At 39.4% G+C, this 16,490-nt stretch overlaps 2 protein-coding genes across 2 annotated transcripts; one reads left to right on the plus strand and one right to left on the minus strand.

The window, feature by feature from the left end:
* Positions 1–307: 307 nt before the first annotated feature.
* Positions 308–998, plus strand: LOC136774852 (uncharacterized). The gene is made up of 2 exons (XM_066729333.1): positions 308–335; positions 412–998. Exons 1-2 carry the CDS (start codon positions 308–310, stop codon positions 996–998), a joined length of 615 nt encoding a protein of 204 aa, XP_066585430.1.
* A 4,941-nt stretch (positions 999–5,939) lies between these two features.
* Positions 5,940–7,196, minus strand: LOC136774854 (putative nuclease HARBI1). Its single transcript, XM_066729334.1, has 5 exons — positions 7,040–7,196; positions 6,784–6,940; positions 6,681–6,717; positions 6,395–6,590; positions 5,940–6,298 (listed from the first exon to the last, which is right to left on the minus strand). Exons 1-5 carry the CDS (start codon positions 7,194–7,196, stop codon positions 5,940–5,942), a joined length of 906 nt encoding a protein of 301 aa, XP_066585431.1.
* Positions 7,197–16,490: the final 9,294 nt, after the last annotated feature.

A 16,490-nucleotide genomic window follows, 5' to 3' on the forward strand; every position in this document is an offset into this window, starting at 1 on the left:
ATATACAGGATAAGCTTCGGCTGCGTTAACTTCTGTGTATCTCCTGACACTTTTCAGATATACCTTCTGACATACATTTGGAAAAGTATACCAAATTTTACTGCGTAAGTGATGATTTAATATCCTAATATGCTTTTACTGCATTCCATGAGAAGTAATGCTTATCTCTCCTTATAGGGTACATATATTGATATCTATTTGGATAAGTTATGAAACATATTTATGTGGAAATGGAACCTCGTATCTAATAATATCATCTTGTAGTAAATTTCTTTATGAAAAAAACGTTTCTTATTTCAAATTTGTAATGCATGATCAGCAGGATCAAATTGATGGTAGGTTAACTTAAATTGAATTTATTTAAATTATTTAGAGAATAAATTATATTAACCTTTAAATACAATTTTTTAGAATGCTCGAAGAAAAGGTGGAGCAGAGAATGTGTAAAGTTATTAATCGACGAAATGGGACAAAATATGTTGCGATTAATTAATAGAAACTTCAATCAGCAAAAAATTTGGAAAGAAATTGCAGGAAATATGGCAAAAAGAGGCTACAACTTTACCGAGGATCAATGCTTCACAAAATGGAAAAATTTAAAACAGAAATATAGATCTGTGAAAGACCTTCACAATAGTACAGGAAATAGTAGAATTGAATGGGAATACTTTGAGTCAATGGATGAAATATTGAATGTAACGCCAGAAATAAGACCTGTTTCATTAGCATCAAATTTATCAGGATTTCAAGTGCTTCAAGAATCAGAGTTATTAACTATGGATAATCCCAATAAAGAGAACACTCAGGCTTCTTCGCACAATACAGCTCATCCGAAATCAAGTGCATCAATTGCTGCTCCAATGAGACGTAAAAGAACTCGTGCTTCAACTTTTCAAGAAAAACTGTTGGAACAAACAGAAATTCATCATCGAGAGAATATGAAAATGCAGGAAAAGTTTATACATGTATTGGAGAAAAATTTAGATAAAAGACAATAATGAAGTAATTAAATTGTAAGTTATTTACATTATTTTTAATATAAAACTTTTTAAAGTATCTTTAAGAATTACATTACAGTATTGTGTTAAAGTTTATAAAATACTTAAAATTATTTGTTAAAATAACAAGAAGTTTATGATTTTGTTTGCATATTTGATGATTTTTTAATGAAAATGTAATACCAACGTATTTGCTAAAGAATTAAGCATAATTGAAGACTGTAAGTAGTTGAAATAGCTTTAAGAATGATATATATTAGTACTTTGTGCAAAAGTTTATTGATATTTTATATAATATGTTGAAATTTCAAAAATACGTTTCTTTTCATATTTCCATGTTTTTATTGATATAAATAAAGTATAATGTAAAACTGATCTATAATTGTATTATTGCTTCTTAAATTATTCACCTTTTCAAGCATTCTGTTAATATATTAAAGAAAAAGTTGAGTATTTCTCAAATTATATAGAATGAAAATGAAAAACCAATATCCGTACCAACAAGTGTAGAAAAATCTCATTCAATTAAGAGTATACAGGGTGTAACGAAACGACCGCATTATCTGGCAACTGGAGGTTCGGGGTGACAACCCGAGTGCACATGCAAAATTTCGTTCGAATCGTTCGAGGGGTTTAAAAGTTATTCGCGTTTAAAAATGTCCCTTTTTCGGTCCTTTTCGAACGACTTTAAAGGCACAATGCAGAGTAGAGAAAGTGAAGAAACAATAGACGAACACCCCGCGAGAAAGGAACAATTATCGATCGCGCGCTATGATACTTTTGCTATTTATTTCTTTAATTTGGCTATTAGATTAATTTCAAAATAGCCAAATCCTCTTCATTACAATTTCAATTCAATTCAGTACAAGTATCATTGACTGAATTGATGGAAAGAGCGAGTTGTCGCAATGAAACGGAAAGTATCAGAAGCTAAGATGTCGCGCTAGCGCACTGATTCACTAATAGGCGATGCATAAAGGCATTCTCTTCCTACTAACGAAGCTAAAGAGAATGATGTAAAATCAATGCATTGATGATAGAGAAAATGAGACTTACCGATTTAATGTTCACCATGTTCTTTTACACCGGAGTTGTTGGAAAAGCTTCAAACTGGCTCCTCGATGTTTTCCAGAAAGCACTATCACTGATTTTACTTTTAAACACTCGTGAATTTAATGAAATAGGTATTAACCTACGTTTTCTCACAACACTGCTTATTTTGACACTTTTCAACTATTTGAAGTAGGCTGACAGAGAGAGACACACAGAGAGAAAGAATAATCAATAATTAGTTTCGACCACTCATTATCAGCCTTCTTCACTTTGCTAACTTCTCTCTCCACCGTTCCAACTATTTCACCTCAGAAACGTCTGTGTGTGAGTGTATAAAGACAAATGTATTAAATGAGATTTTCCGTTTTATCAATTTTCTGTTTAAAAAATTTAATCATAAAACATTTGAAAGCGCAATCCACCGCTTACTTAGCAGTAATTTAATATTTTGGCGCTGTCGATTAAACAGTCTAGTAGAGGGGGTACATACATGAATTAAAAACGCAAAGTTACTTGGATACTAAATAATTTTTTGACTGTAACTGTGTCACTTCTAGTATCACTGTTACCTAGTTACTAAATAATTTTAGTCGCATTACAGAGCTGAACGTAATAAGACGTACTAAAAAAAAACAAAATGAATTATACCCCGCGTGAAATGGCAGATATCGTGGAAGTGTATTATCGTAGTGGAGCAAACCGAGCAGCAACAATAAGAAATTATGCCGAACGCTACCCGGAGCGACGGCATCCTGACGGCAATGTAATCGCACGGTTAATTCAGCGATTTAAGGACACGGGATCGTGCCTCATCTCTAATGATGATGGAAGACCGAGAACAACGCGCACTCCAAGGATGGAAGAAGAAATATTACAAATATTCGAAGAGCATCCTGAAAAAAGTACGCGTAGTGTAGGAAGACAGCTCGGTGTAGATCACATGTCTGTATACCGAGTGTTAAAGGAAGATTCACAACATCCGTACAAGATCTGCCGCGTTCAAGAGTTGCGGCCTACGGATTATGCAAAACGAACTACGTTTTGTCAGTGGCTACTCGAAAGGGAGAGTCAAGAGCCAGGATTCAGCAGAAGAATCCTATTCTCAGATGAGAGCAAGTTCGACCATGAAGGAGTCTTCAATAACAGGAACAATCATTGCTGGAATCGAGTGAATCCCTATGCAACACAACCTAGGGCATTCCAGAAAAAATGGAGTATAAATTTGTGGGGAGGAATTGTAGGAACCTATGTGGTAAGATGATAAATTTCACGGATATTATTTTTTCTTCGAAAAATTGTTAATAATTTAACTATTTTTACAGATAGGTCCTGTTGTGATTCCCGATCGGTTGACTGGGGAAATTTATACTCAGTTCCTCAGAACAGAGTTGCCAGAGATTTTAGAAGAGGTGCCATTGGAAATTAGAAGAGGCATGTGGTTTCAGCAAGATGGAGCTGCACCACATTACCACAGAGTCGCGAGAGCAGCCCTGGATGATATTTTTCCACATAGATGGATTGGACGACGAGGACCTGTGGAGTGGCCCCCAAGATCACCGGATCTAAATCCGCTTGATTTCTTCTTGTGGGGCTACTTGAAGAATTCCGTCTACACAGGCATTGTTGATGACCCGGATGATTTGGCGGCACGCCTGGACATAGCCCTCGCAGACATTTCTGAAGAAATGCTGGACTCCATGCACTCCAACTTATTAAGAAGAGCGAGGCTATGCATTCAAGTCAATGGTCAAAATTTCGAGCATTTGCTGTAAGTATTAGTTAAATGTATGCTATTTTAACATTTGTATTCATTCTCTTTCGTAATTAACTAGAAAACTTTTTACAACTGACATTTACTTGAAGGCATGGCCTGCTTTTCTTAATAAGTTGACCATGGAGTCCAGCAACTTCTTCTGGATTGTCAAGCAGGGCTATATTCCAGCGGATCGCCAATCATTCTAGTCATCAACAGCGTCGTCGTAGAGGGAATTCTTCAATTAGCCTCACAAGAAAGATCAAGCGGATCAAGAACCGATGATCGTGGGGGCACTCCATAGATCCTCATCTTCCTATTCCACCTGTGTGGAAAGATTTCGTCGAGTGCTGCTCTCGCGACTGTGTTAATATGGTCCAAAATCCCATCCTGCTGAAACCACATGCCTCTTCTACTGTCCAATGGCACCTCTTCAAAAACTCTGGCAAATTTTTCCAGTCAACCGATCGGGAAAGTCCTCTCCACAAATTTAAGCTGTGAATCGCTTCTGGAACGCCCTAGGTTGTATTGCGTGGGGATTCACTCGTTCCAGCAAAGATTGTTCCTGGCAGACTCCTTCATGGTCGAACTAGCTGTCATCTGAGAGAATAATCCTTCTGCAGAATCCTGGCTCTTGACTCTCATTTTCGAGTAGCCACTCATATTTGGCAACTCGCTTCACCATAATCCGTACGCGCCGCAGCTCTTGAACGCCGCAGTCTTGTACGGATGTTGCGAATCTTCACACAACACTCGATATACATAAATGTGATCTACATCGGGCTGTCTTTTTTCAGGATGCTCTTTAATTTGTAATATTTCTTCTTCAATCCTGTATGTGCTTGCATGTTCTCGGTCTTCCACCTTCATTACAGATCAGGCACGATCCCGTTGTCTGAAATCGCTGAATTAACTGTGCGATTACTTTGCCGTTAAAACGTCATAACTTTGCGTAGTGTTTTGCATAATTTATAACTGTTGCTGCTTAATTTGCCCCACTACAATAATACACTGCCACGATATCTGCCAAAAATTTTATTTTATTTTTATAAAAGTTTTTTAATATGTTGTATTTTTTAAATTATTATATTCTTTAAATTATTGTATTTTTTAAATAAACCTTCAAATGTATAAAAAAATCACTTATATTTTATTTAAGTAAACGTAGAAATTGAGAAATAAAAAATTTCCAAACAGAAAATTGATAAAACGGAAAATCTCATTTAATACATTTGTCTTTATACACTCACACACAGACGTTTCTGAGGTGAAATAGTTGGAACGGTGGAGAGAGGAGAAGTTAGCAAAGTGAAGAAGGCTGATAATGAGTGGTCGAAACTAATTATTGATTATTCTTTCTCTCTGTGTGTCTCTCTCTGTCAGCCTACTTCAAATAGTTGAAAAGTGTCAAAATAAGCAGTGTTGTGAGAAAACGTAGGTTAATACCTATTTCATTAAATTCACGAGTGTTTAAAAGTAAAATCAGTGATAGTGCTTTCTGGAAAACATCGAGGAGCCAGTTTGAAGCTTTTCCAACAACTCCGGTGTAAAAGAACATGGTGAACATTAAATCGGTAAGTCTCATTTTCTCTATCATCAATGCATTGATTTTACATCATTCTCTTTAGCTTCGTTAGTAGGAAGAGAATGCCTTTATGCATCGCCTATTAGTGAATCAGTGCGCTAGCGCGACATCTTAGCTTCTGATACTTTCCGTTTCATTGCGACAACTCGCTCTTTCCATCAATTCAGTCAATGATACTTGTACTGAATTGAATTGAAATTGTAATGAAGAGGATTTGGCTATTTTGAAATTAATCTAATAGCCAAATTAAAGAAATAAATAGCAAAAGTATCATAGCGCGCGATCGATAATTGTTCCTTTCTCGCGGGGTGTTCGTCTATTGTTTCTTCACTTTCTCTACTCTGCATTGTGCCTTTAAAGTCGTTCGAAAAGGACCGAAAAAGGGACATTTTTAAACGCGAATAACTTTTAAACCCCTCGAACGATTCGAACGAAATTTTGCATGTGCACTCGGGTTGTCACCCCGAACCTCCAGTTGCCAGATAATGCGGTCGTTTCGTTACACCCTGTATATAACCATATAATTTTTTTATCATAAGAAAACAATATATTATAATAAATTAGCAATAACATCTCGTTTTTCGTTACCATTTCCAAATACATTAACATAGTCGCCGGAATCATCTACAATTATACCTTCATAATTATCAAAATCATAGATATCATCATTATCAATACAGAAATTGTGTAAAACACAACAGGCTAATACAAGTAAAGGTATCATTTCAGTGTTTTTTACATATACAAATTTTAATTTCCTGAACCTTCCTTTTAGCATTCCAAATGCTCTTTCAATAACTACACGGGTTTTAGATAATTTTGTATTATAATTATGTTGCATATCGTTCAAATGTCCATTATCACGATAAGGAGTTAACAGATAGTTTGACAAAGGGTATGCAGAATCTCCTAAAAGATGCGTGTTTTCTGGAAAATATCTTTCTAAATCATTGTCTACAGCTTCTTTGATGGGACTTAATCACCATACTCGTGCATCGTGCACACTTCCGCATAATCCCACAAAAACATCAATAAATCTCAAATTAGCATCGCATATGCCTTGTAATAATATAGAATGAAATTTTTTCCTATTCACGTAACTATTGGTATGAATCTTCGGAGCACTAATCGGAATATGCGAGCCATCAATAGCCCCAACAACTCCAGGAAAATTGCTTAAATTAAGAAACTCGTTCTGTTGCTGCAAAAGTTCATTACGTTGTGGCTATTTTATATAATTTGCAGCTACATTTTGCAAAGCATATGCAACGTTCCAAACGCATTTCCATACCGTGTCCTTTGACAGACCAAATCGATCAGCAACAGTCCTAAAATAATTAGGTTTCAATACATAATTATACAAGCTTTTCATTTATAAAGATTAACAAACTGACCTATATACTTCTTGATTGCTAAATATCCATAAGGCTATAGCTATTTGCTTTGATGGCATTATTTTTTGATATTCAGTTCTTTGCAGCAAATTGGGTCCTAGCTTAATTATAAGCAGCTCAAATATTTCCTTTGTGACGCGTAAATGAGATTTAAAGTCTAAAAAATTTTATTTATGTTTATTAACAGAATTGTAAAGAATAATTACATCTTTACAATCACATTACACTATACAATGATATATATTACTACATTTACCTGACAAACTGTACCGTGGAACTGTGTTTTCATAATAACCAATAATTTTAGCATGCTTTTCTCTTTCAACAAGTAAGAAGTCATCGCTTTCATTGTTATTAAAAAATAAATTCCAGCTATTAAACATCAAGAGTTCTATAAAGTCCATTGAAATCATGTCTATTATGAGTTGATATGTATCCCCCAGTTAAAAATAGGCCCTTCGATTAGAAGAAAAAATATCCTGCATATCTGTTATATGTAACCTATAAAGAGAAATAAGCATTACTTTTCATGGAATGCAGTAAAAGCATATTAGGATATTAAATCATCACTTACGCAGTAAAATTTGGTATACTTTTCCAAATGTATGTCAGAAGGTATATCTGAAAAGTGTCAGGAGATACACAGAAGTTAACGCAGCCGAAGCTTATCCTGTATATCTTGTATATGTAACCTGCATTAAAAAGAGAATTACTTTCATCTAATGGAGTAGTTGTATCGGGAATAAGAATTTACTTACGCAGCTTTCTTCCAGATTCTTATATACGTATTCTTTTACTATATTAGATTTATCCTGCAAAGAGTGAAGTAAAATTACTTCTTTGGCTACGCAACAATTAATATTGTTTAATAAAAATTGTACTTACAACATTTTAAATTTAAACCCACTTTTCGTCTTTATATCTTAGCATCCTCAATTTCTCCATTATGAGTTCAATCGGCTCAATTCAATCCAGTCCGGATTAATCCTGTGTAACGTCGGTAACGTCTCTCTCTTCCTCTGGGAGCATATACTATGGCAACCAACCGATCTCAACGAAATAGTGGGGGGAACTAAGTCATGCGCCTTAGTTCAGCGCGCACCCCCCACTCCAAAGGTCAGAGAGCCCAGCGCTAGGTTAAGGAAACATAGCAATTAAGTTTAGATAATTCATTCATTCTAATTACTTCTAACTGGCCGTGCGCGTCGTGATAAAATAATTTTTTTTACTATGAACACCAAGAGAGTATACGCGTTTTAATTTTTTTCTTTGTAGAGGACATTCCAAGGAACATTCCTGATATTTTTTTATAATTGTCAGAGCATGACAACACATTTGTTAATTCAAATGTTTATTTTAATTGTTAATAGTTTTAACCAATTAAAACAAACTGTCTTTTTTTATATTTTTCTAATAAAGTATGATTCTTTCTGAGTACACTCGTTCCAGCCAGAGTCTTCCATCTTTATTCGTTTAGGAGATATAAATTTTTAAAGATTACGTGTTTTTACCAAAAACGGTAAAACTGCAAACTTTGACAGCTCGTATCTCCGAAACGAAAAAAGATTTTTGACTCAAACTAGCGCCAAAAGTCTTGTATTTTCTTATATATTAACACATATTTTTAAGAAAAAAATCGGTGTTGTACTCCGAAATCTGTCTGTTTTGACGTGGAATGGCCCTTCTTTAAACCAAGTCGCACTGTTTTTTCCAAAATCGATTTGTACTAATTTCTTTTGTACTACTTGTATCCAGTATTATAATTAATACTTACTTCATTATTTTACCTAATTGTAATCCTATCTCTATTATAATTATATTATTTGATAATCTCGAAAAGTGGGCTTAGTGTCAATATTTCTCTCATCCTTCCATCACCATCATCAACGAGGAAGCCTTTTCTCAACGTACAAGGTATATATCTCTGAACTTTCCATCTACCCAACGTTTCGAATCGCGACCGGTCCCGGGCAAACTAGTCTAACGTATAGTGCCTGAAACGGTAATTCTGCGAACAGCACGGGGTTTTGTACAGTAAATTCAGCCCCGCGAATCAGGACGTTACATTTGGTGTCAGAAGTGGGATACGCGATTCGGAAAATTAACGAAATCCCAAATAAATAAGAAAATGTCCAACGGCAAAGGTGTGACCTCAGTCCATTTCGACCAATTACAGGCGGAATTAGTAAATAGCAATCATAGGATTAAGGAACTAGAACTAGAATTAGAAAGGAAAAAGGGTGGGTTATCGCAGGACGAAGTCGAACTATTGCGGACAGAAAGACAAAACAGGGATAAGAAAATGCGCGAAATGGAAAAAACGATTGAAGTATTATCCGCGAGGCAGGGAAACCCTGAGGAGACGGAAGAACTCCGTGCGAAAATTTACGCGCTAGAAAAAGAAATCGAAGAAAGAGATAGGCGCGAAGGGACTCAAGAGGCTACTATAAATAGACTAAGGGGTCTCATAGTCCGAAATGATCGCGAACGCGCGGCAGAATACGATGGAGACAGGATGGATAGGAAAAGAACCCCGTTTAGCGTGAACTCACAGGAACCATACCTGAACCCCTATAAAGCAATAAAATTCGTGATACCCTTCGATGGCAAGAGCAACGTCCTCAGAAAATACTTGGCTAGCTGTAGACAGGTCAAAGCGCAGGTAGCCCCTGAGATGCACGGGCCCTTCGTCGAACTTCTGGCTAATAATCTGCAAGGAGTGGCCGGAAATGTTACGCTGGGAACCAAGTTCGATTCGTACGAAGAATACGAACATCACCTAAAAAGGTTATTTGGGGTCACCAAGTCAGTAAATCGGTGCTTAGGGGAATTAAGTATCATGAAACAACAGCCTCGCGAAAGCCTACTCGACTATGTAGGCCGTTTTAAGCTAATTTCCACCGCGTTAATAGAGGGGGTGGAGGACGAATGGCAGGGTTCGCCACCAGTTGGCATTATACGAAAGCACGAAGAGGACATCCTAAAATCGTTTGTTAACAGGTTGCGGGACGATTTGCATTTAAGAGTGCGACTTTCTAGATACGGGGACCTAAAAGAGGCAATTTCTAACGCCGTCGAGATAGATCGCGATTTGCAGCCAGAAAAAAGATCAGGGATCACTGAACAGCGACAAACATCAACACCCCCCCAAACCGGGAGGAATGTTCAAAACCCTTCACCACCCGAAACCCGAGAAATATGCCGTTATTGCAAAAATCCGGGTCACGATGTATCGGTCTGTAGGAAGCTCGCTTACAAAAAAGCCATGCAAAATCCTAATCCTCAGGCCGCTCCTTTCACACCCAATCAGTCTAATAATCATAATAATCGGCCGAACCTCACGAACCAGAGTAACCAAGCGTGGAATGACTCTAACGGCCCGCGATACAATTCCTCATACCCTCCCCCGGGAAACAACCGACAATACCCCGTGAGGTTAATGCAATCGGACCAACCAACCCTCGAAACAATTCAAACCCCAATGAACGAATATCAACAACCCCCACAACCGTTAGAACAATACCCGGGCGAAAACGTCCATAATTATGCGAGCAGCTACAATAGCAATAACGAGCCTCAACCCGGACATTTTTTAGATCCAGACCTGCCGGGACCTTCACTAAGCCAGAGTTAAAAATTGCCACTATTAAGTTAAGTCGCAACAAACACCGGAGTGTTGAGTGTATAACCGATTCGCTGCTAAACACTGCGGAATTCTTGCTAGACACGGGAGCCTAAGTGAATGTTATAAAACTCCACAAACTACCACGCCACGGGTTTGATAACTCCGAGATCCTATCATTAACAAGGATTACGGAAGGAAGGTTAGCTACTTTGGGCTCGGTTAAGCTAAACCTATTTGGAACATCTTCCAAGTTCCACGTAGTTTCAGATTCGTTTCCTATTAAATACAATGGAATCCTCGGGGACGAATTTTTTGCGCATAATGAAGTGCAAATTAATTATGAGGATAAATGCTTGAAGATGAACGGCATCACCATACCGTTTAAAATTCCAGAGTTAATCTCACTGCCTGCTAGGACGTGTAGCCCTTTTAAATTCCGAATAGGTAACCCGGAAATAAAGAAGGGATGGGTCCCCAGGATTAATCTCCTCCAGGGGCTATACGTAGGAGAAGTTCTGGTTACCAATTCCGAAGGGTATGCCCATGTCGCTGCCCTTAATGTTAACGAAGACGATGTGTTGGCTGAAGTTCCTACTGTGGAGCTTCTCGAATATAACGGGGTGATTAGCAAAGCACCACCGTCCGCTGAATTTTCTAAATCCGCTGAATTTTCTAAATCCATTGAGTTTTCTAAATCCACCGAGATTCCTAAATCCACTGAGTTTTCTAAATCCACTGAATCCACCGAATCTCCAGAATTTCGGAATATTAATCGAATTAGTAGTAATAAAGAATTAGGATTAGAACTAGATTTAGAGGGGTTGAATGCCGAGGAGAAGGAGTATGTAATAAACTTAGTCGCGAAACATATAGAGAATTTCAAGGTGCCGGGGAGACAATTGGGACCCGCCAACACGGCTAAATGCTCTTTCGATACCATTGATGAGATTCCTGTCCATACTAAACAGTACAGATTTCCTCCTATTCATAAGACCGAGATTAACCGGCAGGTACAGGAACTATTAGATCATGACGTAATTGAACCTTCGTTCTCTCCTTACAACTCCCCGGTATGGATTGTACCAAAGAAAGAGGACGGGGACAGCAATAAACGCTGGCGGATGGTTATAGATTTTCGCCATTTAAACGAAAAAACAGTTGCTGATAAATATCCTTTGCCTAATATAGTAGAAATCTTAGACCAGTTAGGAGATGCCAAATACTTTACGATATTAGATCTAGCGTCAGGGTTTCATCAAATCGAAATGTCTGAGAGGGACGCCCATAAAACCGCATTCTCTACCCCCTATGGGCATTACCAATTCAAGCGAATGCCTTTTGGGTTGAAGAATGCGCCTGCCATTTTCCAACGCGTTATGGACTCAGTATTAGCGGGATTACAGGGGACGGAACTATTCGTTTATATGGATGATATAGTAATTTACGCCAAAACCATCCAGGAACATACGGTAAAGTTCGAAAGGTTAATGAAAAGACTAAAAGACGTTAACCTTAAATTACAGCCGGAAAAGTGTAATTTTCTGAGGAAGGAGGTAGTATATCTGGGACACATCATTAGTAAAGACGGAGTCAGAGCAGACCCCAAAAAGGTCGAAGCCCTTCAAAATTTCCCTTTACCCAAGAATCCTAAAAACATAAAACAGTTCCTGGGACTTGTGGGTTACTATCGACGGTTTATTCCAGGGTTCTCGAAAACTGCCAAACCCCTGACTGACCTATTACAAAAGGCAAAACCTTTCGTTTGGACACATTTACAACAAAAAGCCTTCGAAACCTTGCGAGACGCCCTGTGCACAGCTACTATACTCCAATACCCAAATTTCGATAAGCCGTTTATAGTGACAACGGACGCGTCCGGTTACGCGATAGGGGCCGTGTTGAGCCAAGGGGAGGTGGGCAAAGATCTGCCGATTGCATACGCGTCGCGGGTATTAAGCAAAATCGAAATCAAATACTCTACAATAGAAAAAGAATGTCTAGCCATCCATTACGCTATCTCTACTTTCCGTCATTATGTTTATGGCCATAAATTTATGGTTATTACCGATCATAAACCGCTGGTTTGGTTAAAGAACGCTAAAGACAAATCTTCGAGGCTTTGGAATTGGTGGTTAAAGATATCCGATTTCGATTTTGAAATAAAGCATAAGCCTGGAAAAGTAAACGACAACGCTGACGCGCTCTCGAGAAATCCATCGTCGTGCGTTCTCTCCAGTCGTGTTATTTATTACCTTATCCCCGATAAACCCGAGCCTTACAAACCTAATCCTCTGGGAAGTCATGAGACTGAGGACCCAACGTACTATTTAGACTATGACGACGAGACTCGTGAAAACTTGACTTGTAGCGAAGATGAAACCGACGGGTACTTGACACCACTTTCGGCGGACAAAGGAGAGGTTTGCATTCTTGACGGGGACCTTAGTGGTGACGAATTAACCGGCGCCGAAACGACAGACGACATAGACGATCCTGGCCAAGACGAAATATCCGAAAACAATGAATCACCTAAGGTTGTCGAAACTCGCGACTGCTTAGCCAATAAACGCGATAACATCGTTGTTTTCACTGACTGTCGAGGGGAACCCATTGATAATGGGGCGCAGGAATTACACAAGGAAAACCTTTTGCCCTCCTATCAGGATTTGACTCTAAGTGACGCTCATATAGTTTACCAAAATAACAAGGTTCTTGTAACTCTCCCAATAAAGAAAGAACGCAAGGAATTACTAGTAGACGAAGATTTAAATTTAGCTCTGCAATCCCTACTACAGGTGCAAGACACCTTCAGATTTAAAACACTGTGCATAGCCAAAACCGACTCGATAGATGACGTCCCTTGGAAAAGGGTCATGAACCTATTAAAACGAATCTTTATTGGAAGAAAAATAACCTTCACAGTATGTAAACAATTAGTCATAACACCCGATAGTGGAGCGCGCAAATCCTTAATCAAAGAGTATCACGAATTCAAAATAGGGGGTCACAAGGGCATTTCAAAAACATATAATAGGATGCGCCCATATTATTATTGGCACTCTATGAAAAGAGATATACAAGAATTCATTCAGAACTGCAGAGGGTGCCAACTCCGAAAGCTAATAAGAATAAAAACAAAACAACCAATGATACTAACGGACACGCCCGGTAATTCTTTCAATAAAATAGCCTTAGACATCGTAGGACCGTTACCTGAGACCCTTAAGGGAAACAAATACATCTTAACAATGCAGGACCTTTTAACGAAATTCCTAATTGCGGTACCATTACCTGCTGCCAATAGTGTAGAAACGGCACAGGGACTATTGAAAAGGTGCATCTGTATATTCGGAGCACCAAAAGCTTTACTAACAGATCAAGGGTCAAACTTCCTATCTAGTATTATGAAAAGCGTAGCAAAAAAGTTCAATATCAGACAATTCCGGACTACCGCCTATCATCCACAGTCAAACGGGTCTTTGGAAAGGTCTCACCATGTACTAGTGGAATATTTAAAAGCTTATGTTAACACTAGTTACACCGACTGGGATGAGTGGCTGGAGACCGCCACATTCTCGTATAACACTAGCGTACACGAGAGTACCCAGTTCACACCCTATGAATTGATATTCGGTAGAATAGCTAGGATTCCAGCATCGGACCCTCCGTTAGAAGAGTCTACCGAGCATAAGTACGTTGAGTACGTTACGGAACTATTTTATCGTGTTAATAATGCTCAAGCTCTGGCTAGAGAAAATTTACAAAAGTCGAAGGAAAGAAATAAAAGGTATTATGATTCACGTGTCAAACCTGTCACATTCAAGGAAGGGGACTGGGTATATGTGATAAAGGAACCTCGAGTTGAAAAATTCGCGAACCAATACGAGGGACCTTTCGAAGTCTTAGAAACTCTCCCTAACAACAATCTTAAAATTAGTTATAAGAATAAATTGCGCATAATACATAATGATAAGGCTAGACTAAGTAAGGATGTTCCTGGATTGCAGGACACATCATGTACATCTCATCTCCCCGCATCCCCCTCATCTTAGCACTCGTACATCTCTGCACGGGACTGATCGGTTATGACTGCCGAGGGCCCCACCTAAATGTCACCACCATCAGCCTACTAGATGTAGACGACTGCAATATAAAGAATATCCAAACCGAAACCACTCCTACCTATATCCAAGTCCTCCAAATCGCCGATTATCAGCCCATCGAGATCATACAATGTTTGGTCCATTATTCACGGACTGTAAAATACTGTGGCATGCACTCGCACACCTCTGAGGTACATAATGGATTCGTCTCATACATCAAGGAGATCAACGAACAACAATGCCGCACCATGCACTCCACCGGCGTCTTTTACTTTAACGACCGTATAGTCATATCGGATCTGAAACCAAACTCCACCACATCTAGGCCGATCATAGCCGCAGGGAGAATAGACAACGACGGGAAATGTATTGGAACATATTATGCAGATACCTACGGGTCCTGGGACAATGTGATCGTCCAGGGGTCATTAGAAATTACGCTGAAGTCTGGGATAAGCATACTACGAACGCCTACCGGCAAGATCAATTTACCCTCCGGTACAGTATGCCACGCTGGAGACTTAGAATGCATGGATGTACAGGACGGGAACACGTACTCGCAGTTAACTCCTTCCAGTACCTGCGATTTCTCTGGGTATGATGTCCTATATGAGGGCAAAGCCCAGAAAATTCAGGAGGTCGGGTCAACAAACGCACCTGAAATCTTCTGTCATCTCTAACGACATTACCTTCGCCTTGACTCGTACAACCAGCCTGAAGATATGCGGATACGAGCTATACCGCACCGAACACCCTAAGCTATTCATATTGGAAACTCAAGCAGGAAATACTTTCCCGAAATCCCGGGACATGTCCGTCGAAAATATGGACTTATTCACCTATATAAACTCAAAGTTTATCTACGTAGAGAGGCACATTCGTAACCAAGTAAACTCATTATATGCAGATATCATCAGACAAAAGTGCGATATGGAACGTCAATTATTGGAAATCACGCTGTCAACCGCTGCCTCCAACCCCACTGATTTCGCATATACCCTTATGAAAGGCCCAGGATACACCGCAAGACCCGGCCGGAGAGGTCATTTACGTGATAAAGTGCATACCCGTGCGAGTAGAAATTCGGGAAACAACGGATTGCTTTCTGGAACTCCCAGTGACCTACCTCAATGAGTCATACTTCTTAGCCCCCAGGTCAAGGGTTTTAAAGAGATACGGCACGAAAAGAGACTGCTCCAGTGTCCTACCAACGCGACATTTGACCGAACACGGATGGGTGCGCCTACTGCCGAAAGCCTTGGACGTAAGTGCCCCAGAAAAACTGAAGCCAAAAACCCGCCTCACCTGGAGGTACCTCTCACCTGGAAACTTGGCTACTTCCGGTATATACAGCCAGAGTGACATCGACCGGCTGCGAGACCATATCATGTTCTCGGCCGAAAGACCGGCCTTAACTAATAACATCATCAGGAGTTTCTCGGGACGACCATCTATGGAGGAGGGTATATCTATACACCATCTATTAGACGAAACGGTACTAGAAAAAATTACCCAAACCACCATGGGAAAAATCTGGATGGGGATGACCACTTTCGGGACCACTAGTCCCGGGCTATTGGGAATATACATGGTATACGTCGTGATAAAGATGACCCTTGACACCTTGTTGCATTGTTACGCCTTACACGCAGCCTATGGATGGGGAATTCACCTAGTGGGGGCATGTTGGAACTCGCTAACCAACTTGCTTTTGCACCGAGCTGTTGCGAGGAGGCGGAATCCTGAACCAGAGGCCAGAAGAGGAGACAACGAAGCGGAGAGAACCGAGGAAGCAGCTCCCGAAGGATCACGCTCCAGCACCGAATCGACATTGTATCCTACTCTACATAGATCACGAAGGTCCTTGGACCTTCGTAGAGACGATCTCGAGGGGCGAGATAGTAGACCAAACCCTTACACTCCCAGTGCACCGCACAATCATAGCTCGACTTTCTTAGATTTAACTAGAACCTAATCAG

This window comes from Prorops nasuta, unplaced genomic scaffold (genome assembly GCF_024137725.1).
Source record: "Prorops nasuta isolate Cenicafe-Biocafe unplaced genomic scaffold, Cenicafe_Pnas_1.2 PNAS00007, whole genome shotgun sequence".
NCBI lineage: Eukaryota > Metazoa > Arthropoda > Insecta > Hymenoptera > Bethylidae > Prorops > Prorops nasuta.